This window comes from Ranitomeya imitator, chromosome 3 (genome assembly GCF_032444005.1).
Source record: "Ranitomeya imitator isolate aRanImi1 chromosome 3, aRanImi1.pri, whole genome shotgun sequence".
Classification (NCBI taxonomy): Eukaryota; Metazoa; Chordata; class Amphibia; order Anura; family Dendrobatidae; genus Ranitomeya; species Ranitomeya imitator.
This window is the reverse complement of record NC_091284.1, coordinates 390,543,159-390,571,038: the sequence shown is the minus strand read 5'-3', so window position 1 is coordinate 390,571,038 and position 27,880 is coordinate 390,543,159. Positions and strand designations below refer to the sequence as shown.

General features: G+C 42.7%; 1 protein-coding gene across 8 annotated transcripts in view; it reads left to right on the top strand.

The window, feature by feature from the left end:
- The window catches only part of ADGRB2 (adhesion G protein-coupled receptor B2), a 682,045-nt gene that overhangs the window by 596,411 nt on the left and 57,754 nt on the right, over positions 1–27,880 (top strand). For all 8 annotated transcript variants that reach the window (XM_069757009.1, XM_069757010.1, XM_069757008.1 and 5 more), the window contains 7 exons: positions 1,628–1,696; positions 11,153–11,261; positions 12,870–13,016; positions 13,140–13,318; positions 13,512–13,555; positions 15,532–15,658; positions 24,923–25,026. In XM_069757009.1, the coding sequence (XP_069613110.1) occupies positions 1,628–1,696; positions 11,153–11,261; positions 12,870–13,016; positions 13,140–13,318; positions 13,512–13,555; positions 15,532–15,658; positions 24,923–25,026 (779 nt within the window). The remainder of the gene's footprint in view (positions 1–1,627; positions 1,697–11,152; positions 11,262–12,869; positions 13,017–13,139; positions 13,319–13,511; positions 13,556–15,531; positions 15,659–24,922; positions 25,027–27,880) is intronic.

Genomic DNA, 27,880 nt, shown 5'->3' with positions numbered 1-27,880 from the left:
AGATTCTAACCATGGATGCTGTAGGAGTTAACTTGACGTGTAACAAGTGTAACATGTTTGATGGCACAAAAGGAGTATATGTTGTCTGGTTGAGGTCTCTTCACAGACGGGGAGAAGGAAAACAGGGTTTGGAGTTAGAGTGGAGGAGAGATGAGAAGCGGGAGAGCATTGTGGGCAGAGTCGAAATGGGGAGCCAAGGGCTCACCAGTAACATTGACTTGGGGGGGAGCATTTTCACCTGCATACAAATATTATGCTACCCTCATTCACAAATTTACTTATATCTCTATATAATAATAAACTGGGTAGTGTAGTTAAGGAATGATGAGATGCTGCTTTTTTCTATACAGTGAATCAAGTGAATTATGCCAAGTACTGCCCATACAGTGGGGTTGGGGGACCAGATCTGCACGAGGGACCAGATCTGCACAGGGGCCCATCGGGGGATTCCCCTGTTACCCTCTGGGCCAGTCTGAGCCTGACTGTGGGTGTTTTGCAAGGCACATACATTGCCAAGCTGAAGTTTTAGCAGTGTGATGTGATGTGATGTAAGCCAGGAAACCAGAGAGGAGTGAACTTATTCATAGTCCTAGGACTACTGTGGTGGTGGTGGGCTTCAGGAAGGGAGCAAGAAGAAAGCCATATAATGGTAGAAGACATTGACCTAGGGCAGAACATCCTGAAACCGAGTAATAGGTGAGCAAGGCCATGCTGAAGCTGCCTTGCAGAACCAAAAGTGTAAGATGGCCTGAGTAAAGTAGTAACCACCAAATAATCCTATGTGGAATTGGGCCTCACTGACACCTGAAATGTAAGCTGTAACCGAAAGGGTGCAGGTGGTGGCAAAAGGTCAGATTAGGGAAAAGTCTGTTTTTCTGTATCAAGTTTTGCAATCTTACAAGTATAATTTCTCCATATTAGAAGCTCTGTAAATTTTAACAAGCTGTTTTAGGAATCCTACATTTTTTGAAGGGCCATGTTGGGGAGCTGGGAAAACCGGTGGACCACAAAGGGTGCTGCTGCGTATGGTGGGGTCATCCTGAGCTTAGTTTGGTCCTTGTTTACATTGTGACTCGTGACGGGCAGTCCAGCTCTGGATCACTTAGCTTCACTCACCAAAAAGAGCCGATTCTTTTGGATCCCAAGCAGATCCCAAATAAACATGTGTTCACCTGCAGGTAAAATCGCTGTAGTCCAAAGCCGCTTAAACCCTGCTCACTTGTCTGGAAGGGTAGGGTATCAGAAGCTTCTGCAGCGGAACATCATCATTTTACCACCGGTGAGAGATTCAGAAACTGCAAGTGGCTCTCATTGGGGTGAATGCCTCCATTGTTCACAGAAGAGAAGGAGCCAGCTCTTTGTGCCGGATCGGTGGCGATTGACGTATCACTAATTGTGAATTACATGCACTATTTTAGACTACATGTTCCCTTTATGCGAGCTCATCTTATTTCATGTAATTCATTTTATCTCTTCACAGAATTCTTCTTCTGCATGAATGTGACTAGTTTACAGACCAACATAGCCTTTGCATTAAAGAAATGTCTTTGAATGTTGCTCCAACTACTTCTTGCATAATCCTTCCTTTTCCCCTCCTCATTAATTCTCTCTCTCTCTCTACATACAGAAGTTTTTCCATGCTGTCAGCCACATATTGGATGCAGATAATAGAGAGAAGTGGGAGGACGCTCACCAGGTGGGTAGCAGTGACGATGCAGCAGTGAGCTGTGGATGTGTGACGTTTGCCTGTGGCGGGGGAGGGAGGTGTGTGCGCGTTTGTGTGACAGGCGGGGGATAATTCACAAGTGCAATGTAAAATGTTGTCAATACAATCAGGAGCTGGAGAGAATAATCCTCTTCTATAAAGGCAGGCCATTTGAACTTTCATTGCTGGAAGCAAGGAACAAATAAACGTCGCTTTTTCAAAATAGAACGTTTTATTAATTAAAAAAAAATCAGATGAATGACAATTTTGTGCATTGGGATTTTGAATGGGAAGTATTGTTAGTGTTTTTTTTTTGCAAAGCTCAACAAGAAGGAACCCAATTAAAGTTCTGCATGAACGCTTTGCATTCAGTCAATAATTGGTCCATTGATTTCAACCGGATGAAATTTAATAAAAAGTCAATGCCTCTAATATTAGATGATCACTGCAAGGGGGTCTAGCAGTGGGGTCTCCCAAGGTCAGCTAATCATTAGGGGATCTGTGAAAGAAATTCTACATGCTTGAATTCTCACGGGGAAAAAAATCCAATTCTGTAGGCATGGCTCAGGGTTCCAAAAATGTGTTGGAGGAATACAGCATAAGACCAAGGTTTTCAGACAAGTCAAAGTTTTTCATATTTGGCAGAAGATATATTCAAGTTCTAAGAGCTAAAGATATAGCCTTGTTGCATAGCAATAGTTCAGGTGAAAGTAATGGGATAATGCTGATTCTTTGTATCCTCTAAAGCTTCTAGACCAAAGTTTCCTTGATATAATAATGGATGCATTATATCCATAGTAGTTATTTTTTGTGCTGTAGTATGCCAAGGATAAGTGGTGTGGACTCTACACTGAAAATCTGCACCAAACTATACATGTGTGAACATGATCTAGAAGTGTGAAGTCAGTCATAATGTACTCTGACTGACTGGGATATCATAAACATATTAATTTTTCTTATATAGCGCCATTAATTGCACAGCACTTTACAGACCTAATCATCGCTGTCCCCATTAGGGCTCATAATCTACAGTTGTGCTCAAAAGTTTACAAAAAACAGGCAGAATTTTTGCTTTCTTGGCCTTTTTCAGAGAATATGAATGATAACACCAAAACTTTTTCTCCACTCATGGTTAGTGATTGGGTGAAGCCATTCATTGTCAAACTACTGTGTTTTCTCTTTTTATATCATAATGAGCACCCAAAACATACAAATGACCCTGATTAAAAGTTCACATACCCCATTTCCTAATACTGTGTATTGCCCCCTCTAACATCAATGACAGCTTGAAGTCTTTTGTGGTAGTTGTGGATGAGGCTCTTTATGTTCTCAGATGGTAAAGCTGCCCGCTCTTCTTGGCAAAAAGCCTCCAGTTGAGGTAAATTTCTGGGCTGTCTAGCATGATCTGTCTTGAGGTCTCCCCAGTGTGACTCAATGATCTTGAGGTCAGGAGACTGAGATGTCCACTCTAGAACATTCACTTTGCTCTGCTGTAGCCAATGACAGATTGCCTTGGCCTTATTTTTTGGATCACTGTCATGTTGGAACATCCAAGAAAGTCCCATGCACAGCTTTCGGGCGGATGAGTGCACATTTGCCTCTAGTATTTGCTGATATTATGCTGCATTAATCTTTCCTTCAACTTTGACCAAGTTTTCTGTGCCACACATCCCCAAAACATTAGTGATCTACCTCCATGCTTTACAGTAGGAATGGTGTTCCTTTCATTGACCTTGTTGACCTCTTTCCAAATGTAACGTTTATGGTTGTGGCCAAAAAGTTAAATTTTGGTCTCATCATTCAAAATTACCTTGTGTTAGGGTTGGCGGAACGCACCAAATATATAATTTATTAAATGGAATTGGTGCGTTCGCAACCCGGGATCCACCGTGCAGGAAAGCACCTGCTGCTAAATAATGGCGGCTCTATATGGCGGTATATACCAACTCTGTTAGCTTCACAGAGTAACCGCGAGAGGAAAGCTCTGTGCCCTGTTAGACTTTCACAGAGGCACAGGCCAACTACCCAGATGTGAGCAGTGAGTGGTCATGCATGCATACAAAACTCCTCGCCGGAGATGCCAGCATTCTAGGGGCTTATTTCAGCCGGGTCCCTGAACACACTTAAACACAATCTCCTCGCCGGAGGTGCCAGCATTCTAGGGGCTTATTTCAGCCGGGTCCCTGAACACATTCAAACACATGACCACATTGGCGCAAAGCATATAGCATAAGACGATACTAGCGCATGGCCGTGCGGTCATGCGCAGTTTATATAGTTGCAGCACAGGAAGCTGCTACTGAAGTTTTTGCCCTTTCAGGACCTTCCAGAAGGACCAATGGAAAGTGCTGCAGTACCTGAGCAAGTTTTGCCCTTTCAGGACCTTCCAGAAGGACCAATGGAATGTACTGCAGCACCTGAGCATGTGACCGAACATGTGGCCCTCGACCTCCAATGGGAGACCCTGCCCTGGGCATGCTCAGTGTGAGTAAACAAGGACTTAGTCCCAGAGAGGCTCGCTCGCCGCAGATCAGTGCAGGGTACCATAGGAAAGCCAGAAAAGGCAGTAGTGACCCTATGCACCGAATCAGCCCCAGCGAGACGCTGGGAGCGACGTCTCCGCTGAGCAGAGCCCACTGCGGCCGATACCGAATGGGAGACCGCAGCAGACACGGATCGAGATTCCCCCTGTGCAGCAGAGGAAACTCGACTCCTAACATTACCCCCCCTCCTATGACCCCCCCTCATTGAGCCTCACTACGCTCAAAAGCTGCGATAAGCAGCGGAGCCCGAATGTGCTCCACAGGCTCCCAGGTCCTATCCTCTGGGCCGTGACCCTTCCAGTCCACCAGATAAAATTTCTTGCCACGTACCACCTTGCACCCCACAATAGCATTCACCTCAAACTCATCCGTGGATGAACCCGATGTCCCAGCAGATGACTCGGAAAACCGGAACAAATGAACGGGCTTTAAGAGGGAAACATGGAAAGTATCGGTGATACCAAGGCGTGGAGGAATAGCCAAATGATAGACCACAAGGTTGACCTGTTCCAGAACCTTAAACGGGCCAATGTAGCGAGGAGCAAACTTAGTGGACTCAACTCGCAGCCTGATGTTACGGGCGGAGAGCCACACTAAGTCGCCAGGAGCAAAGACCGGAGCGGGGCGCCGGTGTGTATCAGCCGAAACCCTCATTCTCTCCTTGGAGGCCCGGATGGCATCCTGTGTGCGGTCCCAGATGTCACGTGCCTCCACCGCCCAGTCTGCCACCCTAGAATCGGTGGATGACACGGGCATAAGCACAGGGACACGCGGATGCTGGCCGTAATTAAGGAGAAATGGAGTTTGACCAGTGGAATCGGCTACGGCGTTGTTCAGGGCAAATTCTGCCCAAGGTAGCAAAGATGCCCAGTCATCCTGCCTAGCAGAGACGAATTGTCGCAAATATGTCACCAGAGTCTGGTTGGTTCTCTCCACCAACCCATTCGTCTCGGGATGGTATGCAGAGGAGAGGTTTAACTCTATGCTGAGTAAACGGCAGAGCTCTCTCCAAAACCGAGATGCGAACTGGGGACCCCGATCGCTGACAATCTTATCAGGCATACCATGCAAACGGAAAACGTGTTTAATGAACAACACCGCCAAGGCCCGTGCTGAGGGTAACCGAGGAAGCAGCACCAAATGCACCATCTTGGAGAAATGGTCGGTGACAACCCAAATAATGGAGCAGCCACGCGACTTGGGTAGACCCACCACAAAGTCCATCCCGACCATCTCCCAGGGCCTGTCTGCCACCGGTAGAGGGTAAAGCAACCCAGCAGGCCGTTGCCGAGGAGACCGATTCTGGGCGCAAGAAACGCACGCCTGAATATAGTCCTTGACATCTCGGGCTATATGCGGCTACCAGTATGTTCTCGCCAGAAGCTCAGATGTCCTCTTGGTCCCAAAATACCCACCCACTCTGGAGGAGTGAGCCCAAGAGAGAACCTCCGGTCGCAAGTTAGCTGGTACAAAAGTCTTGCCCGGGGGCACAGACTCTAGCGAAACCGGAGCTACAGTTCTCAGGCTCTCAGAAGGGACAATAAGCCGAGGCTCCTCCTCCTCCGATGACACCACGGAGCGGGAGAGAGCGTCAGCACGAACGTTCTTCTCCCCGGAGAGGAAATGGAGAGTAAAATGGAACCGGGAGAATAACAGGGACCATCTAGCCTGGCGAGAATTCAGCCGCTGGGCCGTTTGCAGATACACCAAGTTCTTGTGGTCAGTGAAGACTTGGAAGGGAAAGCGAGCTCCCTCCAAGAGATGTCTCCACTCCGAAAAAGCCAACTTCATGGCCAGCAACTCCCTGTCCCCGATGGAATAATTCCTCTCCGCTGGTGTGAAGGTCTTGGAGAAGAAGAAGCAAGGATGCTTCCGACCTTGAGCATCCTTTTGGAAAAGGACTGCTCCAGCACCAACGGATGAGGCATCCACCTCCAAGATAAATGGCTTATCAACATCGGGGCGATGTAGGATGGGAGCGCTAGCGAAGTGTGACTTGATTGAGAGAAAGGCTTTGGAGACCTCCTCTGACCACAACTTGGGATTTGCTCCCTTCTTGGTGAGGGCAACCAAGGGAGCTACCAAAGTTGAGAAGTGTGGAATGAACTGGCGATAGTAATTAATGAACCCCATAAAGCGCTGCACCGCTTTAAGAGAATGGGGTTCCTGCCAGTCCATTACAGCCTGTAGCTTGGCAGGATCCATAGCCAAACCCTGGGCAGAGATGATATAACCAAGGAAAGGCAAGGACTCCTGCTCAAACACACACTTCTCCAACTTGGCGTAGAGGGAGTTTGCCCGTAAGAGGTCGAAGACTTTGCGAACATCTCTCCGATGGGAGTCAATATCTGGAGAGAAGATGAGAATATCATCCAGATAGACTACGACCGAGGTGGTGAGCATATCCCGGAAGATGTCGTTCACAAAGTCTTGGAAAACGGCTGGGGCATTACAGAGCCCGAAGGGCATCAAAAGATATTCATAGTGCCCATCCCTGGTGTTAAAAGCCGTCTTCCATTCATCCCCCTCACGGATGCGAATCAGGTTGTAAGCACCCCGCAGATCTAACTTTGTAAATACCCTCGCTCCCCGTAGCCTATCAAACAGCTCAGATATCAGGGGTAGTGGGTACTTGTTCTTAACGGTGATGGCGTTAAGACCCCTGTAGTCTATGCATGGACGTAAGTCTCCAGTCTTCTTCTGTACGAAAAAGAACCCTGCCCCTGCCGGTGACACTGACTTCCTAATGAATCCTCTTGCCAGATTCTCCTGGATGTACTGGGACATTGCCTCCGTCTCCGGGAGAGATAACGGATAGACTCGACCCCGGGGAGGCTCAGCACCAGGCATGAGGTCAATAGGACAGTCATAGGGGCGGTGAGGCGGAAGGGTCTCCGCAGCTCTTTTGGAGAACACGTCTGCATAGGGCCAATAGTGCTTGGGGACAGAGGAAAGATCTGCGGGTACTTGTGTAGTAGCAACCTGAACGCACTCCCTCAGACATCTACCCTCGCAAGATTTACTCCAACCCAAAATTCTCCCAGAGGACCACTCAATATGAGGAGAATGGTAGCGAAGCCATGGTATCCCCAACAGGACCTCATCAATTCCCTCAGGAATGACTAATAGAGAGATTATCTCCTGATGTGATGGAGACACAGATAGCGTGAAAGGAATGGTTTGGTGGGTAATCTGTGAAGGTAGTGTTGACCCATTTACCACTCGAACGGTTCCCGGCTTGGCGAGCATCACCAAGGGTATTGCGTGACGCTGGGCAAAAGCGGAAGACATAAAGTTACCCTCTGCCCCAGAATCCACGCATAGCTCGACCATAAGAGTGGATGGGCCTATGGTAATTGTCCCCTTGAAGGACAACTTTGAGGCAAACGTCGCCGTGTCTAGTGTACCTCCTCCAACTGCCACTAGACGCTGACGTTTCCCCGACCGCTGAGGACCCTTGGAGGCAAGGTGTCCTGACTGCTGGCAAACATGGCGGACCTTATGTGCACGGGCAGACTGAGACTTGGATCCCGCTCATGTCACCTCTAAGGCCTCATGTGACTCGGATGCCTGGACTGGAGATTCCAAAGGTTTGGCGAAGGTGGGAGCCAGCCGAAACCTCTGCCTACACTGGGCTTGCTCCAACCTCCGCTCGTTAAAACGGAGGTCAATACGAGTAGATACGGCTATGAGCTCCTCCAGTGTGGCGGGAATCTCCCTAGTGGCCAAAGCGTCCTTCACATGGTCAGCCAGCCCCCTCCAAAATACGGGAATGAGGGTTTTATCTGGCCATTCCAACTCAGACGCTAATGTCCGGAAGTGAACAGCAAAATGGCTGACCATGGTTGAACCCTGAGTCAAAGCCAGCAGTTGGAGCGCTGTATCATGGGTGACTTGAGGTCCTAAAAAGACCTGTTTCAGAGTGTCCAGAAACCTAGGAACACTCCGCACCACATGATCGTTGCGCTCCCACAGCGGCGTAGCCCACTCCAACGCTCTGTCCGACAGGAGAGAGATTATGAAACCCACCTTTGCCCGCTCAGTAGGGAAACGTGCAGCCAGAAGCTCGAGGTGTATACCACATTGGCTCACGAAACCCCTACAGGACTTACTGTCCCCAGAGTATCTCTCAGGCAAAGGAAGGTGAGATAGGGTCGGAACAGAGGTGGCAGTGGGTAAAGCTGCTGCAGCCACGCTAGCAGCCTGAACAGCTATTGCGGTAACATCCACCGCCGAGGTTGCACGCTCAAGAGATGCCAACCGGCCCTCCAGCAGCTGGATGTACCCCTGCAATCGCTGTTCATCCGCCATTACTTAGCCAGATCCTGGCGCTAGTATACTGTTAGGGTTGGCGGAACGCACCAAATATATAATTTATTAAATGGAATTGGTGCGTTCGCAACCCGGGATCCACCGTGCAGGAAAGCACCTGCTGCTAAATAATGGCGGCTCTATATGGCGGTATATACCAACTCTGTTAGCTTCACAGAGTAACCGCGAGAGGAAAGCTCTGTGCCCTGTTAGACTTTCACAGAGGCACAGGCCAACTACCCAGATGTGAGCAGTGAGTGGTCATGCATGCATACAAAACTCCTCGCCGGAGATGCCAGCATTCTAGGGGCTTATTTCAGCCGGGTCCCTGAACACACTTAAACACAATCTCCCCGCCAGAGGTGCCAGCATTCTAGGGGCTTATTTCAGCTGGGTCCCTGAACACATTCAAACACATGACCACATTGGCGCAAAGCATATAGCATAAGACGATACTAGCGCATGGCCGTGCGGTCATACGCAGTTTATATAGTTGCAGCACAGGAAGCTGCTACTGAAGTTTTTGCCCTTTCAGGACCTTCCAGAAGGACCAATGGAAAGTGCTGCAGTACCTGAGCATGTTTTGCCCTTTCAGGACCTTCCAGAAGGACCAATGGAATGTACTGCAGCACCTGAGCATGTGACCGAACATGTGGCCCTCGACCTCCAATGGGAGACCCTGCCCTGGGCATGCTCAGTGTGAGTAAACAAGGACTTAGTCCCAGAGAGGCTCGCTCGCCGCAGATCAGTGCAGGGTACCATAGGAAAGCCAGAAAAGGCAGTAGTGACCCTATGCACCGAATCAGCCCCAGCGAGACGCTGGGAGCGACGTCTCCGCTGAGCAGAGCCCACTGCGGCCGATACCGAATGGGAGACCGCAGCAGACACGGATCGAGATTCCCCCTGTGCAGCAGAGGAAACTCGACTCCTAACACCTTGTTCCAGAAGTTTTGAGGCTTGTCTCTGTGCTGTTTTGCGTATTGTAGGCAAGATACTTTGTGGCATTTGTGCAGTAATGGCTTTCTTCTGGTGACTCGACCATACAGTCCATTTTTCTTTAAGTACCTCCTTATTGTGCATCTTGAAACAGCCACACCACTAGTTTTCAGAGACTCCTGTGTTTCAGGTAATGTTATTTGTGGGTTTTTCTTTTCATCCCGAACAATTTTCCTGGTAGTTGTGGATGACATTTTTGTTGGTCTACCTGACCGTGTTTTTGTTTTTACTGAGCCCCTGATTTTCCATTTGTTAATCACAGTTTGAATGCTGCTGACTGGCATTATCAATTCTTTGGATTTTTTTTTAATCCCTTTCCTGTTGTATACAGTTCAACTATCTTTTCCCGTAGATCCATTGACAGTTCTTTTGCTTTCCCCATGACTCACAATAAAGAAACGTCAGTGGCTGGATGAAAGATGCAAGAGTCTGTCTGGATTCCAGAAACTAGCTCAGCTTTTATGTCATTCAAAGCCATTTGTGTTAACTTATGTGCATGTTATCAGGCCAAAATCACCAGAGTATATGAACTTTTGATCAGGATCATTTGGATGTTTTGGGTTGTCATTATGATTTAAGTGGCTTCACCCAACCACTAACCATGAGCGGAGAAAAACACACTAACAATGACCGACTGATACGGAGGGGAGAGGACCCTGCCCTTGCAGGCTTACATTCTACAGGAGTTTTGGGGTTATCATTCATATTCTCTGAAAAAATGCCAAGAAAGCAAAAATTCTGCCGGGGTATGTAAACTTTTGAGCACAACTGTTAATTACCTATCAGTATGACTTTTGAATGTGGGAGGAAACGGGAGTACCCAGAGGAAACCCATGCAACACCGGGAGAGCATACAAACTCCTTACAGATGTTGTCCTTGGTGGGATTTGAATCCAGGACCTCAGTACTGCAACATAACAGTGCTAAGCACTGCGATCCCCAAAAGAATTTCACCTTTTGCATTGCAGAATTTGTTCTATGCATTTGATCTCATCCAAAGCGACTGACTCTTACATATGGATAATATTTGCAGATTGGAACTTAATGTTAGGTTTTTCCAGAGCATTTTCATAAATTGCCATTTTTTTCAATTTCAATGAAGTAGATGTTAAGCTGCCTTTTATAATTCCATTTCCCTGTTCCATCCTAGGAACTAAAAACAGAATTAACGCGAAGCATTAATTAGATACAACAGATGCAAACAGCATGAGAAGGACCACATTGTCTATAATGGGATCCATCTGATTTCCTTTATCTATTTTTTTATTTAAAATATTGGACATCAATTTTTGCCAGCAAAGAGAAAAGGAATATTACAAATGGGTGTGAAAATAGCTGTAACTGCACATATATGGCCATAGAGAGTTTATGGATTTCAGTGTAAAAATTAAACGGTTGACTTTTGACACTGAAGAAACCTTACTTACCGCTACTTAGCATGCTCAGTATTTATTTTGGCCATTCATAGCTTTAAGGAACAATGGTGTGTAAATGGAATTTATATAACCATTAGGTTTGTTCACATTTTTATAATTACCCCTTAATGTGCTGAGGAAAGCACGATGTGTAATTAAAGTAAGCAACATCTGTCTCATAGGTGGCCCCAGGCTCTGTTTTACTCATGAAGGTGCTTGAAGATTATATCCACCTGGTTGGAGATGCGCTAAAACCTTTCCAGAGTTCCATCATTGTCACAGAAAATCTAGGTATGAGATATCAGATTTTTTTTTAATAAAGTAATATTACATAGCACTTTTTTATTTCCTTAATATTAGCTCATGGGTTTATACCATTGCATGGCTTTAGCTTCTACAAACAAAATTAATATGGACAGTAAAGAGTAAGAGATACTAACCAAGACAGACATTGGTCGACATTTTCTCTCACGACAGCCTGGTGCCCATAGCTCTGTAGCATCTCAAAATAAGCATAGATTATTGTAGACTGTACTATTGAATTTGCAATATTTTATATTTATATCTCTGTTTTAAAGAGGAGCCATCGCCAGGTCAAAAGTGGCCAGTTTTTACTCTTTATTTATTCCTGTCGCTCCCCTTAATTGAATAATCATGTTTTTTTGGTGTTTCATTTACAGTCACCACAATTCCAGAGATTTGGGCTTTTTTAGTTAATGCTAATTTTTATGGTATTTACCAAGAGGGCATGACTCATAAGTTTCCTTGGGGTCGTGTTTTTAGACTGCTCTGCATTATTACCCTGTAAGCCACCCCCTTTGATTGAATTTCTCTGGTTAAAAAATTCTACAAGCATGGATGAAGTTTCCAAAAGTATGTTGAACTAAGTAATACAGGATAACGGCAAAGTTTTAAGTTTTTTTTTTATATTTGGCAGAAGATATTGTTCAAGTCTTAAAACTCTAAAGATACTGTATAACCTTGCCATAAAAAATAGCTCTAAATAAAAAGACCCGTATCACTGGTACTGTATGGCCGATATTAGAAATGCAAGAAAGATTACTCAAGTTAGCAGAGGGAATAAAAATAGATAAAAAGTTGCCCACTTTTGACCCAGTGACAGGTCCTCTGCCCATACCTATACTTGCCCTTATTACAAGCTTCTTCAGTGGTCTGGTATACAGGAAGTCTCAGCAATGCTGGTTGGGTTTATTTTTGAAGACTCTACCTCTGAGCTGCTTTTATGCTTAATATCTATGTTTGACAAATGTCCTTTCAAGAAATATCAGTCCAAAATGTTTGGATCTGTATTCAGGATAAATACTATAATTTATACATGTCTTTTCCTTTTTGTTTATTTAAAATATTCTACCTTTCAACAGCAAAGTTAGCAAATCTACTAAACGTGACTTAACTTTTGATCATCAAGTTGGTGGTCACAGTTGGGTCCAAGATAGCAATGGTTAGCCCTAAATTTCGGTCACTGAAAATGTTGATATATATTCAGGAATAATGCACATTACTATTAGTATAGAACATAGAGTGAAACACAGAATAGAGCCATCACTATCAGAATATATAGTTTAGGTTAAGGTACATGCTTCAATCTAAACCTCTGTCAACTTTTTTGATGACGATCCTTTACTTTATTTGTGTAGGAACTAATGATGAGCGAACGTGCTTGGATAAGGTTTGTTAAGCAAGCCCCCCATGAGGCGCGGGGGTCTCAAACATATTTTTCGAGCACGCAGAAGACACCCTATTAGCATAACACCTTATCCGAGCACGTTCACTCATCACTAGTAGGAACCCATCGGATAATATCTTTATGTAATCATTTTTGAAGCGATGGCATACATATTTACTATATCTTGAATTCCATGTTCATCTGTCATGCAGTTATTAGTATCCAAAGGGAACCAGTCTCGGCTGTATCCAGTGATATAAACTTCCCCATGAAAGGCCGACGTGGGATGAACGACTGGGCTAGAAACTCTGAGGATAAACTTTTCATTCCCAAAGAAGTTCTCACTTTACCCCAAGCAGGTAAACACAAATGGACATATGCAGAAAATGTATTAAATGAGGAATACATGAATGGGGGAGGGGTGGAATACAGAATGCCAATGTAATATGCTTATCTAATCCTCTCTTCTTTTTGTACTGCAGAAACAGAGGAATCTGCATATTTTGTGATAGGTGCAGTTCTGTATCGGACTCTCGGGCTCATCTTACCGCCTCCAAGTAATTCCTTAGCTGTCAGTTCAAAGGTTCTGACTGTCACTGTCCGTCCTCTCACCAAACCAGAAGAGCAGCTAGTCGTGGTGGAATTATCGCATATAATCAATGTAAGTGCTGTGTGCAACATTTATTCTCTTGTCTACATTATTTGTCTCAGTCATAATACCTGATAGCAAGGACCTCAATGCTAGTTTGTGCCTTTTCGCCCATTTTTACCTCCTTTTTTGTACGCCATATGTCTTTATGAATGCGGAAACTTAAAAGAATTGCTATAATAAAGCATGTCTTTTTATCTAACAGGGCACATCTAGTCCCCAGTGTGCTGTATGGGATTATTCTAAAAGGTTGGTACAGCCGATCAGTTCAGAAGTTCATTTAATATTAAGAACAAAAAAAAGATGACAGTGTTGAAAATATATTATAAGGTTTCCTATTTTATGTTTACTATAAATTTATGAAAAAAAAATGAAAACACTATTATTAAGTATTGTTATTGACCTTGGAAATAAGAGCTGTGCTTTGTGCATTCTTTGTCACCATTACAACCGTGTGGATATGCTACCGAGATATTGTCATTGCAACTCCAGCAACCACTGCTGATAAAATAATGCCGGCTCTTATTTTTTTCCTTTTCTTTTTGTTAGTTCTGCCTGTATAGATTGTACAAACAGTAACATTGCTGCAAACCTTTGACATTTTTTCCAAGATTGGGATCTGGAGCTGTCCAGATCGGGAAGTGCTGAAACTGTATTGACTCATACTAGTACAGAATGCGAGCCAAGTGCGGGCTGTAGTTCTTTTTCCTTTATTTTTTTTCTCGAACATTGACCGATCAGCATTATAGAGTCGCATTGTGTTTATGTAAGTGGGAATGAAAAGACCACCACAGCTGATTTCCTTGCGCTTCGAGGAAGAAATTTGACTAATTAACATACAGGACATGACATTTTCAAAAGACAAAATGGGTCTTTATAAGAAATATGTCGTACAATCATATGCAATTTGTTATTGTGTAAAGCAGATGGTGACGGGCCTTTTTTTGCAGCTGCTGAAGTTTTGCCTCTTGTTGCTTCCCAATATCTCTTAGAAATCTGCTTATGAAACAGAATATAATAGAAGCCACAAGCATTTGTATTATTCATCCTGTCATGTCCTTCTCAGTAACTGCACGCTCCTCTGTGTTTGCTTCGAAGCAAGAGCCCATCATTTAGTGTAAGAGGCTGTCACTCGGTAGGCGATTTCTACGGCCATGTCTCGGTATGGGAAGGTGTGTACGTACAAATGTGTGGGAGTGTAAGAGCCGTTCTTCAGCCCTCATCCTTGCCATGTTTTATTCTTACTTTCCATCTGCTGTGGTTGCCAGAGTAACGTGAATGACTGGGGAGCAATTTAGTGATGTATGGGAAGATCATGTTTCCTGTATGCGTGCAGGCAGCTGACATTTTGGAGACAAGACCCCCTTGCATTAAGATACTACATATAGCGGCACATCTTCCAAAGCTCCAAAATCAGCAGCGAGTGAGAAGTTAATTATAAAGTATTTGTGGTGCTTCAAATATTTTACTTGCTTTTCGTGTGGGGAGTAGGAGTCCGTAGGTTATAAACGGCATGAGTCGTAAACCTCCTAGGTATGAGCACTTGACCCGTTCCAAAACACCCGGCAAGGAGTGATATGGAGGTAGGAAGGATTTGCTCTGAGAACCCCCTTAGCCTAGACGCTGCATCACTCTTCACCATCCAGAATACTATCCCTTTGCCCTTTTCCTCTTCTCTCTGTATTCCATATGCTTTTCTTCCTCTCGTCTTCTCTTCCTGTGGAATCCTTGGTGAATTAGGTTTTACGGCATAACTTTATCTCTCCCCTACTGCTCACACTCATCACATATTCTTGTATGTTCCCTGCGTCCTTCCCCTTTACCAGCTGCTCTCCTTTTTTGTACGCCTGTGTTTCAGCTTCTTACACTGTGCGTTTCACACGTTTAGTACTACTACTGCACAGTCTACCCCACACAGTCTTTTTTCATCTGTCATTGCCATCTTTCACTCCCTCTCCCTGTGTTTACTTCTTCATCATCCTCCCTATTGTTTCTCCCCCTCATTTTGTCTTTTCTGTCTCCCCCACACTCCTTCTTTCTCTGCCTCACTGCTCTCACAGGGTTTCACCCACACACACACTCATATTCAAGACACCAGCAAAAGTGAAGCAGGCTTGCTGTGCCTGCTCCGGATATGCTCAGCTTTCCGAGTACCCTTCACTGTTGATGCAGCAAAGCTATCCCTTTTCAGGTATTGACTTCACATTACTTCTTCTGATCCCCAGTGATGCATCCAGTGGAAGCTGGGAAACTGAAAGCTGCCAGACCCTACCAACCCACCCATCTCACACCAAATGCCTTTGCAACCAGCTCTCCACCTTTGCAGTGTTGGCACAACTTCCCAAGGAGTTGGTAAGTGTAAGAAGCCATATTTGGACCACATAGGCCAGCGAGCATTGTGGAGGAGAGTTAACTGGGACTTAACTTCAGGATGATCTGTTTAGGCCTCTGCTTTTTTTATTATCATGTCATTGCAGTGTGTATTGTGCAGGAATTATGCCCCGTGTTTGTGCTTATGCCTTATTTCTGAGCTATTAGTATGTAGAACTGTAACACACTAATGCGCTTTTACAGCATAACACCATGATTCATGCTTGCATGCTTAACCCTTGTAAAATCCCTGTATATATTCCTACGTATTGCTGAGTTTATAGCTGACTATGCGTATTCCGTTCTATAAATAGTATAGGCCATGCAATAATGGATTCCTGTTATAGATTGTGTGCGGGAAATTAGTTCTGTTAGAAATTACACTTGTTCATAACAGATTCACCAGACTTCATTAATCTGCCTGTTATTCTTCCGATTTTAGTATGATATGCTAGAATATTTAAATGAAAGGTTTATATAGCATAGAAGGTTTATATAGCAGATACATGGAAAAAGATCCTGTGCGAAATAAGAATTTGTCCTTGAATAGTAATAGATTTTACATTTTCAGTTATTATACTGTATATAACGCATGATCATAGGTATCTTTGCTTGTCTTTTAAGTGAATTTTAGAGACATTTCAATATTTTTATGATAATGTTACGGCAGTAGAATTTATTTTTCTTTTACTCTCATGCATGATTATTCATATTTGGACATTTGAAGTTCCAATATGGATTTTTACAAGTGGATTTAACGTTGATATTCTGGGTCTGTACTTTGTCACCTTGGTTTGCTTAGTGAATGACTGGGCATTAGTCCAACCAACATGTCTAGTTAAGTTTGAGTACCTTGGCTCACTACACGGGATCATGAGTTGACACACTCCACACGTTTCATCAGATGGTCTCAAAGGATCTCCATGCTCTACTGTTTATCAGTTTTGCAATATTTGTGGCAATCATTTTCCACCCACTGACTCCCGTTTTTGAGCTTTTCAGTTAGCTACAAATAAAACATTTTATTACTACCCTACTGAAAATCACTACCCAACCCTTGTACGATACAACTTTTAAACTGAATTTGTCAGGTTTACAATAATGGTATGCATGCATCTTTCTTTATCCTATTAACATGTTTTATGTGATTACAAATGCTGCCATGTTTGAAGGATGTATGTTTATTCCGCAACATCACTTATGAATGATGCAGGACTAGTCCCTGGGGTTCTCCGGGCTAGTCCTGCCTTGAATCTTCTTAATATTTTCCCTGAGCGTGATTGACAGCCTGCATAATGGTGCTACCATATTGAGGAGTGTATGAGGCTGTCAGTCACACCCAGGGAACCATGTTTAGAAGATCTAAGGTAGAACTAGTCCAGGAGAAGAGATACCTAGTAGTCCTTCCACATAAATATATACAACATTGTGGAATAAATCTTCATCCTTCATACATTTCAGCATTAATAATCAATTAAAACACTTTATCAGAATAAATAAATCTCCACTCACACCTGTATAGTAGCAGTTGTGGAGAGTCAGAGGACTTGAGGGTTCTGTTTAAGCAGCTGCAGAACTGACTCTCATGCACTTGATTGGCTGATCTTTAGTCAGACCTATTAACTTTTTTTCCTAATCTATACCATCCAATGGAAAGCAGATCTAGGTTCTACCTTAAAGGAATCAAACAGACTTAAATCTGTGAAAGTACGGACAGTTATATTAAAAACTTTATGCTAGAGATGTCCAATAAGGTGCTGCTCAGATTTTTGAGGCCGAACATTTATGAACCATGCGATCCATGGTTACTGACTCACATGCTTTTGAGAATGTTATAATAAAGGTTACATGCACCCCAACTTGTTGACAGGCCTCAAAGTCTACTTGCTGTGAATCCAGGTCTACCACCAAATTCACACAGATACATGTCACAATTTAATAATGAAACCTTGAGAGACACTCTAGTGTAAAAAATGAGATGACAACCCTCAGGCTAGAAGAAAATATATTATCTTTTACTTTCTGGTGACAAAACAAGAGGAAGCCTTAACAAGCTATAGGAGAAACTTCTAAGGGGACATGATTACCTTGTACCACAGTAAGTATATACAGTGAATGGCCAATATATAAAGTATGGTCAAAATCTGTTTCATGGACATCCCTAGAGTAATACAGGCTCAATCTCCAGAAGAGATACTGTGGAATAGCGTACAGTAGGAACCATTGATAGTTTCAAAAAGCCTTAGATAATTTTTTGGAAAAAGAAATAGCATACAAAATTTTGTAAATGTATATAGTTATTTTCTCAATATGTGGTCCAGCAGATCAACAATTGGGATTAGTAATGAAAGATTAGCTCTTTTTGGGTGGGCTGGATCATGCATTGTGATTGTACATGAACTTAATGGACATGTCTTTTACAACTTTATTAGCAATATAACTATGAAACCCCGAAAAAAATACTTTCCCACTTCTGCTTTCCCAGATCTAACTTGCTTAATCAATGTAATGCCCTTTTCCTCTGCTAATAGCTATTACACCTCAACTGTATGGCCACATTCACACTCTCACTACCTTCTCCTTCCCATGGACATTCTACCCTCCTATCTAATCCTCTTGTACCTTACTGTTGTCTGTTTGGCTGATAATTTGCTAGTGTTACCAGTTAACGAGGTTGTCCACTATGTTTGCATTGATGAGCTATACTTAGGATGAGCTATACTTAGGATAGGTCATCAATGTCTGATCGATTGGGGTCCAACACCCTGCAGCCCCGCTGATCAGCTGTTATCGGTGTTGGTAACTGCAGCCGCTGGCTGTAAGTACTGACTTGCGGAGCTGGCCATCTTCTGATGGTGGAAGCTGCAGGATAATGCACACCGCTTCTTATTGTTTTGAGATATATATTCCAGCTCAAAAGTTCGGGTCCCCATTTTTTTCAATGAGGTTCAGGTTCTGGTTCAAGTTCGGGTACAGTTTTGGTACCCAAGCTGAACTTTGAAACAAAGTTCAGGTTGTATACCAGAACTCAAACTTCCACAGGTCCGCTCATCTCTACTGGAGGTGAACAGAACGGCACCGATAACAGATAAAGACAGTGACTGGTAAATATAAGACTAAGGGCATGGAACGTAGATTACTAGCATCACTCCAACATATTTTTATTTCAGCCATGTAAGTTCTCTGCCCCTAGTATTATACTTACCATCTGCTATCTTCATTTGTTCCCAGCACCGCACCAGTTCTTAACTGTACTTAACTAAATGTTTGATTATTAGTGACGGTCTTTGTTGCCAACTTATTGAAAAGTTGATCAACCTGTTACATCTTCTTCTTCAATTTTCCTGCTTTTCTAAGTACACTAATTATTATAATTTAAAGCAAATGTGTGCACATTAAAAAAATACCAATTGACATTATAATTTGCCACCTCTTTTTTCGTCAGCCTAACAAGGCAGGCATAGAAGTGAAATAAGTGGTGGACTTGGCTAATGCTGCAGCATACTATAATGCATTTTATCATGTGTTAGAAAAGTGCCATTCTATATTATGAATAATTTTTCTTTTCTAAGTATCTCGTCTCTAAGCAACTTTCTTGAATAATGTATTTGATTAAATCTGTAAGGACTCAGAATAAATGTCATTATATGTCAGATAAAGTCTGTTTGCAAGGCTATATGGGACGAAATGTACAGTGAGAATGTCCGTACCCTCTAAACGGTGATGGCTGTCATTCCCTTGTTATACCCTCACTACCCTGTAACTAATGTTAACTGATCACGATACATTTGGCATCAGTTTAAGTCTCGTAAAAAGTTAATAGAACCCTCCAATGCATTGCAGTAGATACATTTCATAGTAGGTTTTCTTAAAATATATATTCTATTGGATAACTAGCAAAGAATACAAATAATGAGTCTGATGCAATTTACAGTATATGCAGCATAGCCAATACTAACTTGGCAAGGATGGGTAGAAATTCAGCCCTGTTTTAATTTCTTACCCATCTGAAACTACAGCAGAATTTTTGCTGTCTTGAACTTTTTTCAGAGAATATGAATGATAGCACGAAAAGTTTTTCTCCACTCATGGTTAGTGGTTGGGTGAAGCCATTTATTGTTAAACTACTGTGATATCTCTGTTAAATCATAAAAACCCCAAACATCCAAATGATCCTGATTAAAAGTTTACATACCTTGGTGATTTTGGCCTTATAACATGCACAGAAGTTGACACAAATGGGTTTGAATGGCTACTTAGGGTAACATCCTCACCTGTAAACCTGTTTGCTTGTTATCAGTATGCGGGCATAAAAGCGAGTGAGTTTCTGGGATCCAGACAGACTCTTGCATTTTTCATCCAGCCACTGACATTTCTGGATTGTGAGTCATGAGCAAAGCAAAAGAATTGTCAATGGATCTACGGTAAAAGTTAGTTGAACTGTATAAAACAGGAAAGGGATACAAAAAGATATCCAAGGAATTGATAATGCCAGTCAGCAGCGCTAAAACTGTGATTAACAAATGGGAAATCAAGGGCTCTGTAAAAACAAAACCTCGGTCACGTGGACCAACAAAAATTTTGTCCACAACTGCCAGGAAAATTGTTCGGGGTGCAAAGAAAAACCCACAAATATCAGCAGATAAAATACTGAACTCTCTGAAAACTAGTGCTGTAGCTGTTTCAAGATGTATAATAAGGAGGCACTTGAAGAAAAATGGGCTGCATGGTTGAGTCACTAGAAGAAAGCCATTACTGCGCAAATATGCAACAGAGTATCTCACCTACAATACAGTTATATGTAAAAGTTTAGGCACCCTTATTAATCTTAAGCTTAATGTTTTATAAAAATTGCTTTTTTGCAACAGCTATTTCAGTTTCATATATCTAATAACTGTTGGACACAGTAATGTTTCTGCCTTGAAATGAGGTTTATTGTACTAACAGAAAATGTGCAGTCTGCATTCAAACAAAATTTGACAGTTGCATAAGTATGGGCACCCTTATAATTTTCTTGTTTTAAATACTCCTACCTATTGTTTACTGACTTACTAAAGCACTTTTTTTGGTTTTCTAACCTCATTGAGCTTTGAACTTCATAGCCAGGTGTATGCAATCATGAAAAAAAACTACTTAAAGTGGTCACTTGCAAGTTGTTCTCCTGTTTGAATCTCCTCTGAAGAGTGGCATCATGGGCTCCTCAAAACAACTGTCTAATGATCTGAAAACAAAGATTATTCAACATAGTTATTCAGGGGAAGGATACAAAAAGCTGTCTCAGAGATTTAACCTGTCAATTTCCACTGTGAGGAACATAGTAAGGAAATGGAAGAACACAGGTACAGTTCTTGTTAAGGCCAGAAGTGGCAGGCCAAGAAAAGCATCAGAAAGGCAGAGAAGAAGAATGGTGAGATCAGTCAAGGACAATCCTCACACCACCTCCAGAGAGCTGCAGCATCAACTTGCTGCAGATGGTGTCACTGTGCATCGGTCAACTATACAACGCACTTTGCACAAGGAGAAGCTGTATGGGAGAATGATGCGAAAGAAGCCGTTTCTGCAAGCACGCCACAAACAGAGTCGGCTGAGGTATGCAAAAGCACATTTGGAGAAGCCAATTTCTTTTTGGAAGAAGGTCATGTGGACTGATGAAACCAAGATTGAGTTGTTTGGTCATACAAAAAGGCGTTATGCATGGCGGCCAAAAAACACAGCATTCCAAGAAAAACACTTGCTACCCACAGTAAAATTTGGTGGAGGTTTCATCATGCTTTGGGGCTGTATGGCCAATGACGGCACCGGGAATCTTGTTAAAGTTGAGGGACACATGGATTCCTCTCAGTATCAGCAGATTCTTGACAATAATGTTCATGTATCAGTGACAAAGTTGAAGTTACCCAGGGGATGGATCTGTCAGCAAGACAATGATCCAAAACACCGCTCCAAAGCTACTCAGGCATTCATGCAGAGGAACAATTACACTGTTCTGGAGTGGCCATCCCAGTCATCAGACCTGAATATCATTGAACATCTGTGGGATCATTTGAAGGGGGCTGTCCATGCTCGGCGACCATCAAACTTAACTGAACTGGAATTGTTTTGTAAAGAGGAATGGTCAAAAATACCTTCATCCAGGATCCAGGAACTCATTAAAAGCTACAGGAAGCGACTAGAGGCTGTTTTTTTTGCAAAAGGAGGATCTACTAAATATTAATGTCACTTTTCTGGTGGGGTGCCGATACTTATGCACCTGTTAACTTTTGTTTGAATGCAGATTGCACATTTTCTGTTAGTACAATAAACCTCATTTCAAGGCAGAAACATTACTGTGTCCAACAGTTATTAGATATATGAAACTGAAATAGCTGTTGCAAAAAACCCAATTTTTATAAAACATTAAGCTTAAGATTAATAAGGGTGCCCAAACTTTTTCATATAACTGTACGCAAAACAGCACAGAGACAAGCATCAAAACTTCTGGAACAAGGTAGTTTGGAGTAATGAGACCAAAATTTAACTTTTTGGCCACAACCATAAACGTTACATTTGGAGAGAGGTCAGCAAGACCTATGATGAATGCAATACCATTCCTACTGTAAAGTACAGAGGTGGATCGCTGATGTTTTAGGGATGTGTGAGCTACAATGGCACAGGAAAATCACTTAAAGTTGAAGGAAAGATGCAGCACGTTATCAGCAAATACTGGAGACAAATTTGCAATCATCAGCCCAGAAGCTGCACATGGGACGTACTTGGACGTTCCAACAAAGTCAACCTGTTATTGGCTACAGCAGAACAAAGTGAAGGTTCTGGAGTGGACATCTCAGTCTCCTGACCTCAATATCATTGAGCCACTCTGAGGAGATCTCAAGCGCGCAGTTCATGCTAGACAACCCAGGAATTTACAGAAACTGGAGTCTTTTTGCCAAGAAAAGTGGGCAGCTTTGCCATCTGAGAAAATAAAGAACCTCATCCACAATAAAGACTTCAAGCTGTCATTGATGTTAGAGGGGGCAATTCACAGTTTTAAGAAATGGGGTGTTAGGGCTAGCGGAACGCAACGAGTAGAAATAGATGTTTATTATAAAAGGTGCGTTCGCAGCCTGGGGTCCACCGTGCAGGAGGAACCTGCTGCTAGTGAATGGTGACACTGTTTGGCGGTATAGACTAGCTCTGTTACCTCACAGAGCAGCCGCGAGAGGAAAGCACTGTGCCCTGTTAGCCTCACAGGAGCACAAGCTTACTGCCGAACTGATAGCAGTCAGTGGTTATGCACACACACAATCTCCTCACCGGAGGTGCCGGTATTCTAGGGGCTTATTTCAGCCGGGTCCCTGAATCACGTTCACACAATCTCCTCACCAGAGGTGCCAGCATTCTAGGGGCTTATTTCAGCCGGGTCCCTGAACACATACATGCATAACCACACTGGCGCAAAGCAGTTGATACTAGCGCCGTGTGGCCATGCGAGCCTCAAATAGTTGCAGCACGTTTAGGACCCTTTAAAGAAGGACCAATGGAGTGCTGCAGCACCTGAGCATGTGACCCTAGATCTCCACTGAGAGATCTTGCCCTGGGTATGCTCAGAGTGCAAAGCAGTATTTAGTCCAAGCACCTACAAGGACTTTAGATGCAGTATCTGATCATGTGACCCTCGATCTCCACTGAGAGATCTTACTCTGGGCATGCTCAGAATGTGAAAAGCCCCAGAAGCGTCCGCTCACCGTTGCCCAGCACTTACTTCAATGGCAGAAGCAGGAAAAGTAGCAGTAACTCTTAGCACAGAGTCAGACTGAGCGAGACGCTGGGATCGACGTCTCCGCTGAGCAGGCTCCACTGCGGCAGGAGAAGAATGGGAGACCGCAGCAGAGATGGCCCGAGATTCCCCCTGTGCAGAGGCAGGAACTCGACCCCTAACATGGGGTATGTGAACTTTTGATCAGGGTCATTTCGATGTTTTGGGTTGTCATTATGATTTAAAAAGAGAAAACACAGTAGTTTGACAATAAATGGCTTCATCCAACCACTAACCATGAGTGGAGAAAACTTTTGGTGTTATCATTCATAGTCTCTGAAAAAATGCCAAGAAAGCAAAAATTCTGCCAGGATATGTAAACTTTTGAGCACAACTGTATATGCTCCTGAGATAGTACAAAACACATATGGCCCTATTTATGATTACATTTTTTCTAGATTTTTCTATGACCACCTCTGAATTAGTGACTTTTTGATTTGCGGCAAATTCTCACCCAAATTTCCAACTTTTTTAAGTTGTCTTTTTTGGTTTATTTAATTTTCCGGCATTTATGTCAATGTAGCCTCAATTACTGAAATTATCTTAGAGAAGTAATTCTCTTGTGACTCAGGTCATTCAATTAGCTTTCAGGTTTAATTTTCCATCTAATGTGGTCATTAATTGGCTGCCCTTTTTTTACAGTTCCGACATAATGGGAACCTGTCCTGCCTTTTCAACACACACTATTAACCTGCAGATTAAGCCCATATCTAGTTCTAAAGCTGAAAGCCCAGCTACCGAGAGGAAGTTGGCTTTATTCCTCCCCGCAATCTCTAGCTTTCAGTCATAGAGGTGCTGCTGGTGCAGTTTGTCACTGCTCAGTATACAGTGAGGGGCTGCTGTAAACATGCCCTGGCACATTGACTGACAGCCATCTCTGCCATGTATCAGTGCAGAGAGGGATGCAGTGATACTGAGCAGTAGTGACTGAAGGCGTATCGGTCACACCGTTATGACTGAAAGCGGAACACTTCCGGGAAGAATAACGTTAATTACCTCCCGCTAGCTTTGCTTTCTGTGTGTCGGACCCACAGCTTTAAAGCGCTATTGATCTGCATATCACCCCCATATCTGCAGGTTAATGGCATTTGGGAACATGACAGGTTCCCTTTAAAGTCATCTCATTATAAACTTATAGAAGTCATATTTTTTCTCCTATGCAACAAAAACACACTGAATTAAGAGCAAAACTCTTTCCTAATTAATCTGTATATTGAACTTACAAAGGTCACCAAATGAGAACATCTTTTTTAGTCCCTTTCTCCTACAAAATATACTACAATACAGCAGATTTTTATTAAGCCTCTCACAATACAAGTCTCAAAGTGAATTCAAAATCTAGTGTTCTGCTATAAAAAAAATTCAGTCTGAAAGAAAATTGACAATGAAACACGTCATGACAATTAACTCTGAGTCCTTGATGAAAAGCTTATGTGTTGTTCTCTCCACAGGTAATGGATGTCTCTGGTTCTCCATCAGTCCCCTTGATGATTGGCTGTGCTGTTTCCTGCATGGCTTTGCTCATTCTTCTTGCTGTGTATGCTGCATTTTGGAGGTATGTTACAACATAGACAACAATGTCTTTTAAAATGAAGGTGCAGCCAGGATGAAAATAAGTACGTTATTTACCCAATTCATATCCATACTGGAAATTAAATACTGTGCAAATTGCAGATTGAGAATGATTGCAAACATAAAGTCCACAGTATTCTGTATGGTGTGCTAATTTTCTCTTCTTAGTTAAAGATCTTGTGCCCTATTCATTAAGATCAACATTGTTCATACCAGTCTTGATATGGACGCGTTCTGGAATCAGAAACTCCTGACTCATGAAGAGGTCCATGGCTCTTCATGAATCTGGAAGTTCTGATAAGTGGTGTGTGCTTTCATGGATTATGCCAGACATCTAACTCCAGTCAGGTACCGGAGTGAGATTTTTGGTGTAGGGAACACCACAGCTCATTATGAAATAGACAAGCTATGGTGTTCCCCCCCACCCCCCCCACTGCGCCCCTTTCATGCCTCAGCTCCACCCATTTCAGCAGAGCTGGGAGAAACTGGAGTGAAGATGCCAAAGGCACAAAATTCGCCTACATTTTGCCACTCTTCAAAGTTTTATGCCAGAATTTTAGTTTAAAGGCCTGGATGATTCAGGGCCTTATATCTTTTTAAAAAGATGTTTGTGCTGTTGGAATTGGCACTGGCATTGGCTACGTACTTGGAAATGTCTCACTGATCACATGCTGGGTAAACAACTCTGTGAATAGCTGGATTTTTAAATAAGACCATTCGTCAATCAAAGGGAACTTGTTTTAATTGGGTTTGCCACTGAAGAAACTGCTGTTACATTTTGATTGGTGGTTAACCAACCAGTTTAATAATTATTGAATCACTTGGGACTATCCCAGCACTCTTTAGTAATCATATGCATGAAAATTGTTCATTGAACTCCAACAGTGGGCTGGTCAGAGCAGGTTATGCACTGCTAATAAACTCATTAACATGTACTGTTCATAAGCGGCACTCACCACGTGTAAAAACACTCTTCTTTGGGCTTCATTTAGACGTTCAGTATTTTACCTCAGTATTTGTAAGCTACAACCAGGAATGGAACAATGAGAAGAAAAGTATAATAGAAACACGTCACCACTGTTTATCACCCACTCCTGGTGTTGACTTACAAATACTGAGGTAAAAAACTCACAAATACTGAATGTATGAATGTGGCCTTAGTAGAATCCTTTAAAACCAAGTGATGGCCTGGCAGTGGGAGGATGTGGTGCGAGCAATAGGTGCTAACAGTTTTTCGTGGCTATTGGGTGGGCTCTTCATGCTGTGCCAAGGGATCCTATAAATGTGCCATCATTTTCTGTAATTAAAATATTATAACATACAAAATTTTATGTTGTACAAGAAATTTTAATGCCTAAACATTTTGTACACGTTACACCCCTTAGGCTGTTCCAGATGTCCGTGATAATCGGTTCGATGGCGGATCCCAATACACGTGATGGCCATGCGTCTCCTGACCCAAGGATGACAACTTAATTCCATCCTGTGAATTAGGATTCGACATCGGACCGATTATCACGGACATCTTAAACAGCCCTTACTCTTCTATCTTCCTATTTTGAAAGAAGCCCAAGGAAAGATGCTTGGGGTAATTGGATTAATGTGAATAGAACCCCCAAGTCTATATTAAAACAGAGCCAGCCTCACCAAAAACGCAAATTAAAAAAAAAAAGTAACCAAGCCGCACGTATATTTCACCTCATCAGACCCGGATTCATCGGATAATCAATGTAGTGCCTCAGATGTTTCCCTTAATGAGAGCGGGGTATTTGCTCCAAAAAATGATTACCGCCTGACAAAAAATGTAAGAGGCGGGGGGGAGGGGGGGGGACGAAAGCACTGCAGACGAAGGGGCAATGATTATGCGCAACAAGAAATATCACAACAAATGAATGAATATACTAATGTGTTAAATCTGTCAACCAGAACTCTGTCCTCTGATCAAATCCAAGTTTTATCTTTGGGTCTGAACTTTGTTCCTGATCAGGATTTTGACTTATTTACAACTATAATGGACACTAACAAATTTATACGGAAATTAACTATCAAGAAGCATTTTCTTCACGGTGAAAATCAAGAAGAGGATTACAATCAGGAAGAGACAGTAATTCCGGAGAGACTGGACAATGAATTTTCTCAAATGGACTTAAAGGAACAAGTAGCGCTGGTTGCACTACAAGATCTTAACTCTGAATTATTGCCAGATCATGAACGCATTAATTTCTCTCAGGGTTTTGTCACCAAGAATCCATATTTCTACCCTGTCTATTCCAGGTTAGAATGCATGGATCGTTTTCAAGAAAGTGTAGAGAGGGAACTGAGACGGCTTTATAATGATGTCAAAACTAATAGAGAAAAAAGTCATAGAAATATATCTATACGACATCAGAATGCAATAAAAGAACTCAAAGAAATGTCAGATCTGACTATCAAAATGTCTGATAAAGGGGGGGTGGTTGTGGTGTTAAATACAGTGGACTATCAGGAAAAAATGCTAGAGCTATTATCCGATCAAAGTACATACAAAAAATTAAAACAAAATCCTTCTCATGAAATTATAAAGGAAAGAGATTCCATCATAAAGGAGGGGCAAAGCTTGGGGGTTTTAACTAAAAAACAAATAGAATATCTCAGTAGAAAATCCGATTCTCCCTATTATATACGGAGTACCCAAAATTCATAAAAAAGAGGGTATCATAGTAACATAGTAACATAGTAACATAGTAACATAGTTAGTAAGGCCGAAAAAAGACATTTGTCCATCCAGTTCAGCCTATATTCCATCATAATAAATCCCCAGATCTACGTCCTTCTACAGAACCTAATAATTGTATGAT